Below are 18,414 nucleotides of genomic sequence, written 5' to 3' on the forward strand. Positions count from 1 at the left end.
AATGCCATAGAGGATTTCTGGTTTAATGAATCATTTAATTGAGGAACTGCATAGTGCGTTATTTGGATTTTTCCAGGAGATGACCAGCCTTGCAATACAAAATGTTAGATTGCATGCAATGCTAATACCATAACATAAAGCAGGGGAATCGCACATTGAATTCACGTGCTTTGCTTCATGTAGGATACTACCGTAAAATGGTTATAAATGAACAATAGGCCCAATTTGAAAGAAACGTTTGCGTTTTTTGTTTAAGTAGTACCTGTGACTGGCCTCCTGCATTGTAATTGCCCTCACGCTGTGCATTCGATCCCCGTACTGGGTGATTCCTCACCATCTTTGGACACAGAATGAGATTCAGTGACTGCTAGCACTTCACAGCAAGTACACTTAATATGGACATCCCAGAGATTTAGAAGATGTTAACAGTCTAACACTGAGTGACTATGTAAACATTACACATACAACCATAATAGAAGAGGTTAGTTAAAAAATGTAAAATGAAGCACTCATGCATTATACCTCAGGAGAGGCAAATCCAAGATACTCCCAGTCCCAAGGCCCACCAGCAAAACTGCAAAAATAAAAGTTTATATATTAAAATATTTATTTCATGTGTAATATTTTTAATAATTTGTCATCACAAGATGTTACAGGCCATAACAACATAACATTTATTGTTAAAAGTGACTTATAAAGCTGAAAAGCATGATTTCCTGTTGTCCGAATTAGTATCAATTCTTTTAACCTAGTAGAGTAACAGTTCAATTACAATTCGGATGACGGGAATTATGATTTTTAGCCATATAAGACGCACTTTTTACAAAAAATATTATATTGTTATGGCCTGTAACATATTGTGATCCATGACAATGAGTACCAAAATATAAAAATAATTAAAAACAGAAATAATGACCAAATGTACCTTCAATTATATAAAATCAACCATGTGATCTGACCTCATATATCGTCTGAAAATGACTTTCAGTAAAGCTCTAGCATAAATTTATTCATAACATAACTAATACAATAAAAAATGAGGCCTAGATCTAGGTGAAACAAAAGCAATGCTCTGCTACTCTTACCTGCGGCGTGGAGCTTGAGGAGAATCGTTTGGGGCGACGCCTCGAGCCACAGAAGCCAAGAACTCTCGTCTCTTCTGTTGCACCAGGTAAGTAGCGCTGATGATTTTATGGCGAGGGGTTCGGAGGTAAGGCCTATTCACCTTCTGAGCAAGATCTTCAGTGACCATCTCTAAATCAGTCTGTGTGTGACAGAGAGAAACACATGCAAGAAAAGGTTATGAGAGGAATACAACTTGTTTTGTGAGGCAAGTAGTGAGTGGATATTTTTCTTTCTACCTGCATAAGTTCAAAGATTTCTTTTTTTGTGCTTTTTGGCTCCAAGAAGAAGCTGTATGGATAAGAGCACTTAAGGATGCGTCGGGTCTTGAGAAGTTCATGAACACCATCCTCAATAAACGTAGTGTCAGGTGCGGCTCCTTCCCCTTGATTAGAAGAAAATTTTTACATTTTAGTTTTTAAATATGAACATGAAGATGCAAAAGCCGCTAAATGCCACAATGGAAGAAAAATTGGATGAACTACTATGGCGCCTGTACATCAAGGTACAAAAGTTCTTTCCCCGGTTAAAGGAGGTTTAAAGAATATGTTAGGATATTGACCAAATTTTTGAGCCATTCAGATTCATTCAGAAAAGATAGGGAGTAGTGAATTGAGATTTTTTCATAAATGGAGATTTTGTGGGTTAATGACGTGAAGTTAATTATTTTGTGTCCATATGGTTTAATTAATTGTAAAAGGGTTAAAATTTCAAAATAAATTTGCAGATTACTTGCATACATTCTCTTTTTTGAGGACCAAGTCTAAAATTTCAGGGTTTATTTGATTTATATAAGAATAGAATATTTGGGGGATAATTGCAAAAAATGTCAATGTGGTGTAACCGGTCTGTGTCAATTGGTGTAACTAGTATTTTGTTAAAGCTGCAGTCCGGCACTTATTTGGGTTTAAAAATAGCCAAAAAAATATTTTTAAGAAAATACATAACCAGTGTTCAAAAAATCTGCTTGCCTTAGCTAGATTCAAAAAGGTAAGCTTGCAATAATGTTTTATTTCAAGTGGTACTGGTGGATTTTCGAGAGAAATTCGAGCACGTCTTTAAGTCATTACGTCACTTCTGCACACATAAAGAAGGAGACCCAGCTAATAGGTTGTATTGTGTGTGAGGATGATGGAGGTGGATATTTATAGCCTTTCTCACAGCACTTGGTGAACATCTGCAGTGCTTGGTTATATAAAAAGCTGTTTTCAGATGCCCATCGACTGATTGGTTAGCTTCTGTTTTTAGTAATGTTTTAATGTATGAGTTTCTGTAAACGCATATAAAGTGACTGGCATCAGGTCATGTGAAAACAACAGCGGAATGTATGGAATCATACAGCACACTCTTAAAATATCCTTACTATCAAGATAACATATAGCGAATGTAATACACGACATGTATAGAAATACAATATAATAACAATATTACATGACAGCAAATAAATAAATGAAAATATATGATATGACTTACTTCAGGAATATTATCTTCCTCCAGTCGATCTTCCACTGATCTATAAAATTTCCCACTGGGATAAATAAAGTATCTAACTAAGATGAACACTTCTATACTTTTCCTCATAGTCCAGACATAACTGAAGATCTTACTCAAGTGTGTATATAAAGTTTATCATCCCAATATGCAGTATTTATTCTTTAAATCGGATAAAAAAAATCAGATAATGAAGTTAGCCAGGATGACAGTATCCACAGCGACGCAGTGATTGACAGATTCTCCTCAATACATTGTGTTCATCCGCGCTTTTTCGTGCCGATGTAAAACCCACGTAAAGTTGATAATTCCGTGAATAGCTGCAATTGCAGATTTCGAACAGAGATGGCGACAAAGAGGAAAAACACCTGACAGCAGCTTTAATAAAAATATAAATATATTCGTAAAAAATGTGGAATAAAATATAATCATCTAGTTAAGTATAATATGATTTTTACATAAATTTTTACATAATTTGCGGTTACACCATTTGACATTTTCAGGTCCATTCAATCTTAACTTTCATAAAAATTGTGAAAATGTAATTTTTTTACTGAATAAAACATACCTGATGCATGCTTTTAAAACACAACAAAACAAATTCATGTGACATTTGTAAAAATAAGGCATTTCAATTAATGACTTATACCCTTTACATTGCCATTAAAGTGAAATTACTTAACCTTAACATAAAAGCCTGATAAAAAATACAAATTTAAATAAGAGGAGCTCAGATGCAAAACCCGCTAAACGCCAACTCTGTCAAAAATGAGAATGATATTATCCGAATGCTCTTGGCATGTATTATACATGTATCAAATACTTTCACTTCAAAACCTCTTAATCCAGACCTCAGGGCATTCAGAAATACTATGGTGGTAATAATGGTGGTTTTCAGATTTGCACTTACTCCCAGTAAAAGCTTTGCTCAGTTGCTCCATCTTTTCCTTGGCTGTTTTTAGGAGCCGTTCTTCTAACTGGTTAAAAAAATACAACTTTACTGAGTGATTCATGTCGCAATCCCTTCATTCCACAGACATTCAGAACATTCCATGAACGTAAATTACACAGATTTCTACCTGATAACTGTGTTCATGGTTTTTGTATCGTGTGTAGTAATGCATGAAACGGTCAAGTTCCTGAAAACTCTTGTGCTTTTTCTCAGCCTGCGGGGACAAAGCAGTTTAAACAAAGGCATTCAGGAAAGACATTTTAGTTCAGTTGCATAGTCACAGTCACAACAAAACTACTTAGTACAATTGTGCATTACAAATACGGGAACAGGAAAGTGCTTTGAGAGTTCCTTCTTACACGTTTGACTCTCTCATTGTGTGACACATGTGCTTTCAATCTTTTTCTGTCTTAAATTACTTACCAAAACCATTCATAACAGTCCAAACAAAATCACAAAAGAGCAAAGTATGTGCATTCTTTGCATAACTGGCATGTGCGTGTTCTCATTTCTGAAGCTTTAAAGAGTAACTAAACCCTAAACCAACTTTTTTTAGTTAATGATCTGTAAGAATGATGCTTTATTAGTGCTGTTCATTGATGTTAGTAAGTTTTTTGACATTTAGATATAAAGTGTTTCAATACTGCAATATATGGTGTAAAAACGTCTGAGTGCTGCCCTCTTCAGGTTGAACGGTGGCTATTGCAGTTGAATTTTCCTATTGGATGTTGGGTCCAAAAAATGACTCATGACGTAAGCAGTTTCAAGCTCACCACGCCCTTGTTACGATCTCACCACACACTTGGTACGAGCTTAGTTCGTCCCCTCTATCTCCGTTGGGATCTGCCCACTTTTCTTGCATTTTTCAAATATTGCCAGTGGGTGGAGTCAGGCTCTGACCAGGGGTTTAGTTACTCTTTAATTTGACAGCAAATAAATAAATGTTTTTCTGTACATCTGGGGTGAATACCTCAACAGTCATTTCCTTGGACTGCTCCTCCACCTGCTGGATGACTTCGTATCGCGTGCACCGATAGTATCCCCCTGTAGAGGAGCTGTGTTTCTTCCATTCCTCAAGGCAAATCCAGCAGAAATCATACTTGCACTGCAGAACAAGAGGAAACTTGTAAGACAAGAACAGGTATCTCAACTCCAGTTCTCACAACCCCTCTCCCACTATATTTCTCTATATATAAAACACTATATTCATCAGCTTGTTGGTGTGTTAAAGATGCAATTTGTATAATCCGCACCACTAGAGGGCGCAAGATCAAATCAATAACAATGACGTAGATTAATGATGCTCTGAAGCAGCGTGGACTGATGAGATTTGGTGTCTTTAACTCAAACGCTGATGGCCATCAATCAGACGGGAACGAGAAATCATGTTACACATGAGGTAAAGTATTCAAGTTTTATAAATGTTGTGTTTGATGACATCGTTTTTTTTTTCATTATGTAAGGTTTCATGTAATGTTCAAAACGCAATTGTTAGTCATAGATGTTACAGGATTAGTCCAATACGATGGTTTGTTAACACAGTACTGACTTAAGTGTTCAGAAGAACAAACTTACCATAAAAAACTGTGTGGCCCGACAGACGCTATTACTAATTAGGGAAACAGGTTTATTCGACTAGACTGACTGGCGAGTGAAATCACAGTTGATTTGAAAGTTACACATTCGTATGCTTTCAAATTGCACATGCGGTACTGTAATGCCTCGGTTCTGGCTAGAGGGGACACAGCCACGGCCTAAATCCCGTAAAATCCCGATGGGTTAAGGGTAGGGCTGTCACAATGATTAAATAATCATCTCATCGCGATTGTTTGACCTCATCAAGATGATTTCATATCACCGCAATGATTCCACATCTCTCTAAAACACACAAGGGGGAGCTGCGGCACCTGTATAAACAGAGACAGTATCAGATGTCTCTGATTTATCAGTTATTTTTAAGACACTTTATTGTGTTTATTTATTATGAAGAATTTTCAGTTTTTGAAAGATATATTCATTAAATAATTACTTTTAAATATGTGTTATGTGTATTCATATTTACTGCCAGGTAAACCTTGCAAAAATGAGAATTAATTGTTAAAGCAATAAAACAGACAATTAATCCTCATAATTGTCAAAGCCCTAAAACAGGCAATTAACCGTCATAATAATCACAATTTATGAGTCAGTTAACTGTCAGACAAATTTCATAATCATGTCAGCCCTAGTTTAGGGTTAGGTTTGGGGGTAGGATTAGGATGAAAACTACACCATACGGTGAGATTTCACAAGATTTTGGCCGTAGCTGCATCCCTTCTAGCCACAACCTGATGTCACGTGCTGATTGTTCTGCACAGCTTTGCATGAAGTCGAGGAAGCCTTTTAGGGAATTTGTTAAATTTGATATTTTTTAAACAGATAGAGACAACGAAAACACTCTGGGATGGAGGACCACGTTTCAGAAAAATTGGTGTTGGTTCCACACTGGAGTTTTACGCTTCTTTTCCTCCACGTGCCGTTGACTATTTGCATAAACAACTTGTCGTGCAAAAGCCTGACCAACTGTCATTCCGAATTAAACCTTATTGGATGAACTGAATCCCTGATTAAATCTGACATGGATATGGAAGCACTGAATTGATTTTCCTTATATAAGAATAAATTAAAAGAATAAAGTACCTTTCACTTGCATAACAGACTCTTGTGTCTGATATCATAAAAAAGCCTAAAAATAAAGTTTTAGGCATGCAACTGAAAGACTATGAATTCAAACCTTATAAAAAGCAGTCTATGACTGGGACTGTATAGTATGAAATAATTTGCATTGGATAAAACGCATCAGATAGTTTCAACCGCACCCAACTGGGACAAAACAAATTAATTGAACACTGTACTTATTATCCACAAACCTCAAGCTATAAAGCTGATTTAGAGCCTGCTTAGATTATAACAGTCCCATAGAGGAAATTATGACTATTTGTTTAACCAACCGCATTAAATAAAGCTGTTTCTCGTCAGAAGCTGATCTTCTTATACTTGTTTCCGAGTCTTAATATAAACCACTTAAACTCCTTCTCAGTGCTCTACTGTATATCAATGATACAAAACAGCAGAAAATGTTTCTGAGTGATTTATCTGTACGCAGCATGATACAACGCAATAAAGGAGTCTTCTTAAGCAACCATGGATCAGGTTCAAGTACAAACCATTTCTCTGTAAATGGCACTCCTAAACCTATGATGCATCAACATTTCGAAAGTTTCGGAAACATCTAATTAATTCAGATAAGACAGAGGACGCATTGTGAATTCTGTCAGAACAACCCAAAATTGATCTACTCCATAACAGTACAACAGGGTTCCCACACTAAGCCAAATGTCAAATTCCCTGACTTTAACAAAAAAAAGCTGAATTTCCATGACCTATGTCCGGGATGCCGTGAATCTGGATAATGTAGTGTGCACTGTGAGTTTATAAAAATTCAGCATAAATGCCTGAAATGAGAGTTAGAAGGATCTCTTGACAGAAATGCACTATAATATACATAACTATATTATCAGTGGTATATATGCTCACCTAAAGGATTATTAGGAACACCATACTAATACTGTGTTTGGTCACCTTCAGAACTGCCTTAATTCTACATGGCATTGATTCAACAAGGTGCTGGAAGCATTCTTTAGAAATGTTGGTCTATATTGATAGGATAGCATCTTGCAGTTGATGGAGATTTGTGGGATGCACATCCAGGGCATGAAGCTCCCATTCCACCACATCCCAAACATGCTCTATTGGGTTGAGATCTAGTGACTGTGGGGGCCATTTTAGTACAGTGAACTCATTGTCATGTTCAAGAAACCAATTTGAAATGATTCAAGCTTTGTGACATGGTGCATTATCCTGCTGGAAGTAGCTATCAGAGGATGGGTACATGCATGATGGTCATAAAGGAATGGACATGGTCAGAAACAATGCTCAGGTAGGCCGTGGCATTTAAACGATGCCCAATTGGCACTAAGGGACCTAAAGTGTGCCAAGAAAACATCCCCCACACCATTACATCACCAACACCAGCCTGCACAGTGGTAACAACGCATGATAGATCCATGTTCTCATTCTGTTTACGCCAAATTCTGACTTTACCATCTGAATGTCTCAACAGAAATCGAGACTCATCAGACCAGGCAACATTCTTCCAGTCTTCTACTGTGCAATTTTGGTGAGCCCATACAAATATCCTCTTTATCCTATTTGTAGTGGAGATGAGTGGTACCCGGTGGGGTCTCCTGCTGTTGTAGCCCATCCGTCTCAAGGTTGTGCGTGTTGTGGCTTCACAAATGCTTTGCTGCATACCTCGGTTGTAATTTCAGTCAAAGTTGCTCTTCTATTAGCTTGAATCAGTCGCCCATTCTCCTCTGACCTCTAGCATCAACAAGGCATTTTCGCCCACAGAACTGCCACATACTGGATGTTTTCCTATTTCCTAAACCCTAGAAATGGTTGTGCATAAAAATCCCAGTAACTGAGCAGATTGTGAAATACTCAGACCGGCCTGTCTGGCACCAACAACCATGCCACGCTCAAAATTGCTTAAATCACCTTTCTTTCCTATTCTGACATTCAGTTTGGAGTTCAGGTAATTTTCTTGACCAAGGCCACACCCCTAAATGCATCGAAGCAACTGCCATGTGATTGGTTGGTTAGATAATTGCATTAATGAGAAATTGAACAGGTGTTCCTAATAATCCTTTAGGTGAGTGTAAAGACTCTCCTTACATGGAAGTCGGCGTCATGTTTCTATAGTAGCCCTAAATGGACAAACCGTACTAAAGATCATGTTTCATCCCTACATTCTCTCAGATGACAACATATTTTTCCTGTGGCAGTTACCATATGCATTTTGAAATTGAGGGGGTGAGCTGCTGGTTGCATTTCGCAATCTCACCAATAGATGCCGCAAAAATATACACACCACCTTTAAATAATGTCATGACTGTGTTCAAAAAGCTAAGGTTTATGAGACAAGGATAAGGGAAATTTAGAGAACTCAAACTCCATAATATTTTTCCATTATAAATAAAAGGAGCATCAACACTAACTAACTTTTCAAGCAACAGCTTTCCGCTTGTTTTCCTGCATAAGATAAATGGCCGTCCAGTCCAACTGATAATTTTACACTTGTTTTCCTCCACGTGCTGTTGATGTGAACCGTTTCCTTTCCCCCTACCCTGCGCCTGTCACTCGAAGCCACAGTTAAGCCTTCATTAAGGAAATAACAGTGGGGCTAAAGGCCGTCACTTTCCCTTTGTTTAAACACCTGCCTCTGACGTCAAGGAGTCGGTTTGCAACACAAACACATACATCTTGTGTCAGGCATTCATGCACTTGTTTGATATTTATAAAAGATTTTAAAAAGAGGACCTTGTGCATCACATCTAATTGATCAAGTATACAAACAGTCCTCTGACGCAAGCACATCACAACATGTTGTTCTTATATAGCCATACTGTGATGAGTAACAAAACCCATAATACGTTTTAAAACGCACAAAATTGTTGAGGTACCCCCCTTTACTAGGGGGATATACTAGAGTAGGTTATACTAAGTGGACCCCTCGTCAGACGACCCATAATAAAAGTTCATTTCAAATGTTTCCTTTGATAATGTGAGATACAGCATAACTTGTTATTCAATAACTTACCAGCAAATAGTTAATTTTAGTTTGGATCACATCCTGCATTCTTTACTGACCTTTGCACACTGCATGTGATTACAGCCTTCATTTTTCTGGATGGGGGACTTGCAGTTGGCACAAGGTTTGGAGTTGCTGAGTAACCACAAGCAGTTGGCAGCATCTTCATAGGCTTCACTCACACCAGCCACTGTGTAGAGAGGCAAAGACAGCTGTATTTTAATGAGCATCCATTCAACAATCATTTGTTTCATTTAAACAGGGTGAGAGAAAAAAATAAAGGGGTCTTAATGTATACTGAATTTTTTAAACGTTAAATGAATTTAAGTGTTTGTAAAGTCCTACGTTCTTCTGGCTTCATATCAGACACCTTCTGCAGCCACATCTTCCATGTCTCACAGTCACAGGGTTCATGAGCATCACCAAGACACTCCCTAATGAGGTAATGGAAAGATACAAATTGGTGATGCTTTAAAAATGTCACGTGCTTGGCAAAAAGTGCACCATCTAGATTAGGGTCAATATCACAAAACCTGTCAGTAACATTGTGTCTGGATAATACTTCAGCCTAAAAACACAATTACTTGTAGAGGCGGTTTCCCGGACAGGGCTTAAGGGTTTAAGATGAATTAAATTAAAAACGTTTGCACTGACATATCTTAACATATCACTGCCATTGTTTTGTCTCAAGATGCATTGAACACCTGTATTGTTTTTTGTAAGATATGTTTGTAAAAAGTTTTTGCTCTTAAGTTTATTAAGTCCCTCTGTAGTCGATAATTTTATCACTTAAAACTCATCTTTGAGCACCATAATAGCATTTATAAAAGTTTTTCCTGTGACAGTATTTGCTTTATGCTTTAAAACAGCTTGAATGTAACTCTACACCCATTACTCATTTAAGGGGATCGCACACCGGCCGCGCCGTTCTAAAAAAAAAATCGAACACATTGCTTTCTATGAGTATACTCAGGAAGTTGTTCAAATCCCTGTCGCGCCACACAGCGCCACCAACATAGTTTAACATTAAATAACATCATATTTGTCCCAAACCATTACGGATTAACATTGGCTGCTAACGTATATTTTGCATTTTGAAGTAGACGCTATCAGACGAAGCTCGCGCTATTTAATGTGCACTTCCGGTTTACAATACCTCCGAGTTCTGCTTTGCGCGGCGCTGAGCTGCGCAGCCGGTGTGCGATCCCCTTTAGTTTACGCAAATCTATGAATATGCAAATTAGTCCCTGCCTCCCTTTAATCCAGGAGTGGGAACCCTGGGACCTGGAGGGCCAATGGAGGGACATTAAATGCAAAAATGAGAGCATTAGCGTAATTTTTCATATCTGCTTTTGTACATAGATGCTACATTCGTCAGTTTCAGACTCATAGCTGCTACATCCGGTTCAAAATGGATACGTGAGCTTCGCATTTGCAGCAATAATTTTAAAAACAGGACTTTACACAGACTTTAAGCATATTAAAAATTTACCACAAGGGGCTATTAAATGCAAAAATGACAGCATTAGCGTAAGTTTTTATCATTACAGAACAATACTAAGAATCTGAAAATCAAACATTCAGGCATTTAACAGTTACATTTTGGTGATGCTCTTATGAGTCCTTCCAGAAAAACACAGTGTTTTTTTGTGATTGTTGCGGGCAAAAAACCTTGATCTTGCGGCACGTTTAAAAAAAAATATGTGATGGAATACGCGGAATATTTATGCAATTTTACCTTGCAAAAACTGCGTGAACTTGCAAAAACTGTTTGCAGCTTTTGCAGCTTTTCAATGATGTTCACAACGCGTAATAACGTCACTTCATAATGTTCCCATGGCATCAGGGGACATTTACTTTACGTGTGAAGTAAGTGCAGCATTTGTCAACACTCTCCTAAGATATATGCGATGTTATTGCTATGAAAATGGAGGGAATATAAAATCATGCAACCACGCATATTTTGCGGGCAGAAATCTGCGGAAAGTGCGGTGTATTAATATTTGCATAAATATGTGGACTTTGGCTGATTATGCATTGAATCATGCAATCACATAATTAATTTTTTTTTGGAGGGACTGTCTCATGCCCAAGTACACAGGTCAAGCGGACAGCTAGTTAACATACCAGCAGAAAAGATGGCCTTTTCCACAGTCTACAGCAGGGGCTTTGAGCAAAGGGAAGCTCTGAGAGTCAGAGGCTCCAGGGCCAGGACGAGTCAGTCGTACGGCTCTTTCACATCTAGCCACAGGGCACCAGCGAATGGCTGGATTATTATCTACAAAAGCCTGGGGATGGAAACATAGAAAATGAGGTTTGCTTTGGAAACATGATGTTTATCCAACAATCAAGCATTTGAATTCTGAGCATGTTTATTTATTAAATCTATTAGATGAGACTGCAGGCGTTTATGTTCAAACTCTGACATACAGCTTACCAGCAGCAAGATGCTGTCAGCATTTTAATTCAAAGTAAGTGACAGACAGTCTATCATAAGAGAGAAAAATGACAACTTTGAAATGGCCTCTGGTGCTAACAGGACTTCAATTGTACCTTAATGTCAAACTGCAGATAGCGTTTATCCATCTCTTTGGAGACCACGCTTTCAATGACCTCAACAGGAACCAGCTGGAAGCAGTCATACGCAGGGCAGATGATGTTATGTGCTTCCCCTTCTTGGATCTTCAGATTTAAAAACCTAAATTCCAGACCAGCAGTGTTCAAAGATTATGAATAAACTACATGTATTACAGATTATCTGCAACATCATGCAACACAGTCATCCATTTTTTTAGTGGCTACTAATGTGCACTAGTTTGTGATTAAAAACAACTTTTGGAGGATGAGTTGTTAGGTTGGGGAATCCTTCTACAAAATTTTATGTAGTGTGGTCTTTAACAGGAAGTCAGCTATTACACATTTAAAAAATATGTTTAATATTTTACCATGTTCACTGTTTTTGACTATACATTTATTCTTACACTGTTTGTTCGTAAAAAAGTTGCTTTTTGTTGACCTCCTGACCGGTGTCTGAAATTAATGCACAGATAAAAACCCACAAACATAAACCCATATTTTTGACATTGTGCATTATAATAAACCACAACTATATGTTATAACACTTACCCTTCCCAGCATGCCCGGCAGAACTCGTGTCCACACGACATGTCCACAGGGTCCTCAAATACAGATATGCTGCACATGCAAATCCCACACTGTATGGATAAGACAAACATTTTCAGTCAGATTTATTTTACTGTTGAGCCAAGAATAATGAGGAATGTATTCAACACAATAGAAGAAACAAGGCACATTTGTATAGATCTATTCTTATTGGTAGAGCTAAGAGATTTAAAGTTCCTGTAAAGACAATTTTAAAAATTGTTTCTAAACATTAGAAATGTTAGAAATGTATTGGTGAAACACGACACCAAGACTGTAAACTATGTAGTAATGTATTGCCGAGTTAGACCGTTAAACAGTTTTTCACCATTTCTGAGTTCGTTATTTTTTAAGCAGGCCTAAAACGGTGTCTCAATGACGCACTTAAGCCACCGTTCATGGTCCCGCCCTTAACACAATCGCGAGTATACATTTATGTATTTTAAAGTTCAGAGAGAAGGCAGCTTTCCTGCAAGTGGGCGTGGTTTCAGCAAGAACTTATTTAGCAAGAATTTATTTGGCTTTTTTAATCATTTAAATTTGGTTGGGTGGTTAATAACACACTTTCTGTGGTGTGACACACTCAAAGTCCCTGTAAAGTTATATATTAAGTGTGTTTTAAGTAAAACAACCTGTTATTGGCTTTAGTAGCTACTAGCTAGAAAAGGCTGTGGCTTTATTTTTATTGTACTGAAGAGGATACATTCATAAATATTATGCACAATAAATGTTCATTTAGTTTTTTTCATTTATTATAATTACCTTTGTGCTTTATCAACCTGATATTGGCCAATCAGCCACATAACTTTCCAAATATCGGTACGAGTCAATAAATAAAAGCTTACATGTTGACTATGACGATTTTTTATACACAAGAATTATTAAAGGCGCTCTAAGCGAATCTGTGTGACGTCACTTCTTGTTGACGTTCGAAGTGTTGTCAAACAAAACGGCGCGTAGCTAACTCCTCCCACACCCTTCCGTGCTTTCTGAACGATTCATGAAGGCGCCCAAACCCCAACTCACAAATTCTTCTTGTCGTTTATTGGCTGAAACCCGTTTGTTATGTTTCATGGTGGTAGGACTGACCATTTTGTTTTTGTTGCAGTTTGCGGACCCTGGGCTGTCTACAGAGATCACATTTTTTACAGTGTTTTCAGGGGACAGGCAGCTAGCAGATAGTGAGATGTATATTGTATGAAACCAAAAATGTTTTATGCCCTAAAACGCGTGAATTCGCTTAGAGCACCTTTAAAAGTATAGTTCACAAAAAATTAAGTTAATCACTGAATTTTTTATAATGGGAAAAACACTTGTAAAAACTGTAAAAAACAAATATGGACGTAGTGTCTGTGACGTCACCCATTGGTTTGTGAAGAGCTTTTTAGAAGCTTAAACTAGGCGGTGTCTGCCGTCGCCATCTTGGCCACGCATCACTCGCAGATAACCAAAAATGGGTAAAGAGGCGGGACATGGGTAAAGCTAAGAGTTGGTGCTTGCTGTAACCACGCCCACCTAGCTCGATTCTAGTCACAGCAGTGGCAGTTTACCCCTCACTTAAGTGGCCACGCCCTTAATTATGCAGAACTTTAAGGCTTAAAGGGATAGTTCGGCCAAAAATGATATTTAACCCATGATTTACTCACCCCCAAGCTGTCTGAGTTGCATATGTCCATCATTTTTCAGACAAACACATATTCGGATATTTTAGAAAATGTTTTAGATCTTTCAGTTGATTAAATGTAATGTTACGGGTCCACGACCTTCAAGTGTAAAAAAGTGCATCCATCCTTCACAAAATAAATCCAAACGGCTCCATGATGATAAACAAAGGGTAATCCACGCAGTGTTGGACGCACTTTTTTTGGACTTGAAGGTCGTGGACCCCGTAACATTACATTTAATCAACTGAAAGATCTAAAACATTTTCTAAAATATCCGAAAATGTGTTTGTCTGAAAAACGATGGACATATGCAACTCGGACAGCTTGGGGGGGAGTAAATCATTTTTGGCCGAACTATCCCTTTAATATTATTTAAACGGATGAATTACAAAAAAATAACCCTCCTCACAGTTGTCATGTAGGGCAAAATTAGTTATACAGACCAAAAACACTTTTTGTACCAGGCTGTAACATATTATTTAAGTTGGGCATTTTAACTTATGGCGCCAGCTTCTAGCGGCCAGTCGATGCAGTTAAAATCACTTCTGTATTGGCTTCATCAGAGAAATCATAAGGTTGCCCCTGAGCAAAACACCTTTTAAATGGATAACAACATAAATCACTGATGTGAGAGAGAGTCTGACCAAGGCAAGGCCGTCAGTGGGTGAAAGGCTGATCTCATCAGGTGATGTAACAGATGAACGTGTTGTTCTGGGAGTTTTAGGTGAAGGCAGTGTGTCCCAAGCATTGTAGCCACTTGGAGGAGGAGTTGGCATCTGAACACCTGAGCGTTGACAACAGTCCTCTGCATTAGACATCCAGTCTTCCAGGAGTTTCTCCCGGTCCCAGTCTATTTAGCAGAACAGAAGATGTAAAACCGTCTTGTAATATTTAGTTTCACTCTCACATTATGCTCAGTATCACTTAAGGTTTGGTTAGACTTCAAATAGTCTTTTAAAACATCTAATTTTCTAAACCATATATACTGTAACTGTTACAGTTTTTACAAGGAAAATGATGAAACGCTACACATCATAGTATTAATACTTCAGTAAAGAATGGTGGAATGTTGTAGCTTGTGAGGACAGAAAATACAAGGCCAAACCTTCCCTGAGAAATTGTAGAGTTTGGTTATTAAGCAAATTATATTTGTCCAATGGATAAACAGATTCGCTGGCACTTAACAACAGCGCTTTGAAATATATTAACCATTTTAGTGGTTAATCAAAGACATTCTTTCTTTATTTCTTTACGCCATTCCAGTATCTACAGCTATATTGGCGAGAAACAGTTTATCCCTATACAAGTTTTATTCAGAAAAGTTAATCCATACACAGGTTGGGGGAAGGACAATTTGGCATCTCCAATTTGCCTAACTTGCACATTTTTGGCCTGTGGGAGGAAACCGGAGTACCAGGAGTAAAGCCCAAGCTGACACTGGGAGAACATGCACCAGAAAATTTCAGTGGTATTACGATGGTACATGACCAAGGAAACAAGGGAATACCATGATATCCCTATAAAACGTATGTAGAATGTATCATGGTAATATTACGTACTTTCTAGTAATTTTCAGTTGTATATTAAAAGAAAACATTTCATTGAAGTGTGCTTATAAAATCTTAAAATATGTGAAAAGTACTATTTTACATGACCACCTTGGAATTATTGCCATTCTTATATGATGAAAAAAGAAGTTGCCTTCTAAAAGCTACAGTAAATTCGTACCATGAGCTCGTAGCAGCGCTTCAGCCGTGAAGAGAGGAGCCTGCAACATATCTGCTGTTTCTACTATCAACATGTCTTTCAATCGTCGCAAATCCTGTAGCTTCAGTCCCTCATGTGGCTACACAAAGAGAGGATGACAGTAATGAAAGAGAGGTTTGGCAGAAACATATAAAATAAGAGATAAAAAAGGTTGTAAACTTATATACTGCTAAGCTGTATCTGGAACATCAAAACAAAGTAATAATCATGAGTCTACCACCAGTGTTATTAATGTCAGATAGATCTATTCTGCTCTCTCCTGTGACACTACATTACTGAGCTGAGATTTATCCTGCATTTACCTTCTCATAGCAATGACTATTGAAAGAACTTCATATACACACACACATAAAATGCTGAATAGATGTTGTAAATACATGTCAAAGAGTAATAAAAGAGCCTAACAAATGTTGATCATAAATGTTGATCTGTGAAATGGAAATATGTAAGGGGTAATGTATGGTCAACTGGTACATTAAACCAGGACTGAATGGGTTTATTTTCCGATAATCACCTGCTGACTGTGCAACATTTCAGTTCTTGCAAGGCTACTCAACAAATAAATAAATACACATGGAGATGAAATATTGATTTGAGCATTTTATAATCTCACTTAGCAATGTTGCATGCAAGACGATCACTGCAGCAATATTACAATGAGTTCATTTTCACTGTTTGATGACAGAGAACCCAGAGTTGAGTTTGTATGTAATGAGAAAACGGTAGTCTGCAGTTTAACATGAGAGACATTTAAGAAGCATCCAGATGAGACATCCAATATACAGTTTTGCTATTAAAGGGACACTCCACTTTTTTTGAAAATATGCTCATTTTCCAGCTCCCCTAGAGTTAAACATTTAATTTTTACCGTTTTGGAATCCATTCAGCTGATCTCCGGGTCTGGTGGTACCATTTTTAGCATAGCTGAGCACAATCCATTGAATCTGATTAGACCATTAGCATCGCGCAAAAAATAACATTGTGTACTAACTAAGACCGACCGAAAATTAAAAGTTGCGATTATCTAGGCAGATATGGCTTTCATATACTCTCATTCTGGTGTAATAATCACTTTTCTGCTGTAACATGGCTGCAGGAGGCGCAATGATATAACACAGTGCCGAAAATAGACCACTGCCATTGAAAGTTACTAAGAGGACTATTTTCGGCTGCTGCATGATATCATGCGCCTCCTGCAGCCATGTTATGGCAGCAAACTCCATGATTATTACGCCAGAATGAGAGTATAGTTCCTAGTCATATCCGCCTAGAAATTCCAACTTTTAATTTTCTGTCGGCCTTAGTACACAATGTATCTACAGAAGAGTCAAGTTTTAATGGGAATAATAGTCCCCTAAGGGGACTACTTTCGGCTGCTGCATAATATCATTGTGCCTCCTGCAGCCATGTTACGGCAGCAAATTCCATGATTATTACGCCAGAATGAGAGTATAGTTCCTAGTCATATCCGCCTAGAAATTCCAACTTTTATTTTCTGTCAGTCTTAGTACACAATGTATCTACAGAAGAGTCAAGTTTTAATGGGAATAATATCCAAACTCTTTGGTTCTTTTTTAGCGCGATGCTAATGGTCTAATCAGATTCAATGGATTATGCTAAGCTTTGCTTACAGTGGTAGCGCCAGACCCGGATATCAGCTGGAATGGATTCCAAAAAGGTAAAAATTAAATGTTTAACTCTAGGGGAGCTGGGAAATTAGCATATTTTCAAAAAAAGTGGAGTGTCACTTAAACAATTGTAGAAATTTTAGACCACTGAATGCCGCAATTGATCAAAGTTGATCAGAATTAAACATGTGTGTATACACCATACTGTATATAAACTGGATACCTCTCGTCGGTCAAGGGCGGCATACTCTGCTTCTACTTCCTGGGCTCCAGCATCCCGAGAGAAAACCATCTGAGACTCCAGACGGAGTGCTAGCTCCTTGTGATGCATTTTCTCTGCTGTGTCACATGGTGTTTCCCTGTCTTCATTCTCCACAAATAAATCTGCATCGCTGTTCACCAACAACTGCAACAACAACGAGACTAGAGATAAACTCAAGGCTTCAATATTGCAAAATCATGTACAAAATCAGGTTAAAGTCAGTCTTGTCCTCTAAGTCACTGCACCACATATTGGTATTGATGTTATAATATACATTCACTTTGCATTTATGTATTTGGCAGATGCTTTTATCCAATGCATTTCTTGCTTGGTTTAAAGAGTAACTAAACCCCAAACCAACTTTTTTTAGTTAATGATCTGTAAGAATGATGCTTTATTAGTGCTGTTCATTGATTTTAGTAAGTTTTTTGACATTTGGATATAAAGTGTTTCAATATTACAATATATGGTGTAAAAACGTCTGATTGCTGCCCTCTTCAGGTTGAACGGTGGCTACTGCAGTTGAATTTTCCTATTGGATGTTGGGTCCAAGAAATGACTCGTGACGTAAGCAGGTTCAAGCTCACCACGCCCTTGTTACGATCTCACCACACACTTAGTTCGTCCCCTCTATCTCCGTTGGGATCTGCCCACTTTTCTTGCATTTTTCAAAT

The 18,414-nt window shown here is 37.8% G+C and overlaps 1 protein-coding gene across 2 annotated transcripts in view; it reads right to left on the bottom strand.

The window, feature by feature from the left end:
• Positions 1–18,414, bottom strand: part of ankib1a (ankyrin repeat and IBR domain containing 1a) — a 30,477-nt gene that overhangs the window by 3,816 nt on the left and 8,247 nt on the right. Inside the window, exons 4-18 of one of the 2 annotated variants that reach the window (XM_065290886.1) lie at positions 17,702–17,884; positions 15,812–15,929; positions 14,728–14,933; positions 12,384–12,472; positions 11,811–11,955; positions 11,385–11,545; positions 9,603–9,691; positions 9,317–9,447; positions 4,536–4,670; positions 3,693–3,779; positions 3,524–3,590; positions 1,362–1,507; positions 1,086–1,264; positions 523–574; positions 263–337 (exon numbers count right to left, since the gene is read on the bottom strand). In XM_065290886.1, the coding sequence (XP_065146958.1) occupies positions 263–337; positions 523–574; positions 1,086–1,264; positions 1,362–1,507; positions 3,524–3,590; positions 3,693–3,779; positions 4,536–4,670; positions 9,317–9,447; positions 9,603–9,691; positions 11,385–11,545; positions 11,811–11,955; positions 12,384–12,472; positions 14,728–14,933; positions 15,812–15,929; positions 17,702–17,884 (1,863 nt within the window). The remainder of the gene's footprint in view (positions 1–262; positions 338–522; positions 575–1,085; positions 1,265–1,361; positions 1,508–3,523; positions 3,591–3,692; positions 3,780–4,535; positions 4,671–9,316; positions 9,448–9,602; positions 9,692–11,384; positions 11,546–11,810; positions 11,956–12,383; positions 12,473–14,727; positions 14,934–15,811; positions 15,930–17,701; positions 17,885–18,414) is intronic. The other variant, XM_065290892.1, reaches the window with a different exon arrangement.

The sequence above is a fragment of the Paramisgurnus dabryanus genome, chromosome 19 (genome assembly GCF_030506205.2).
Source record: "Paramisgurnus dabryanus chromosome 19, PD_genome_1.1, whole genome shotgun sequence".
Classification (NCBI taxonomy): domain Eukaryota; kingdom Metazoa; phylum Chordata; class Actinopteri; order Cypriniformes; family Cobitidae; genus Paramisgurnus; species Paramisgurnus dabryanus.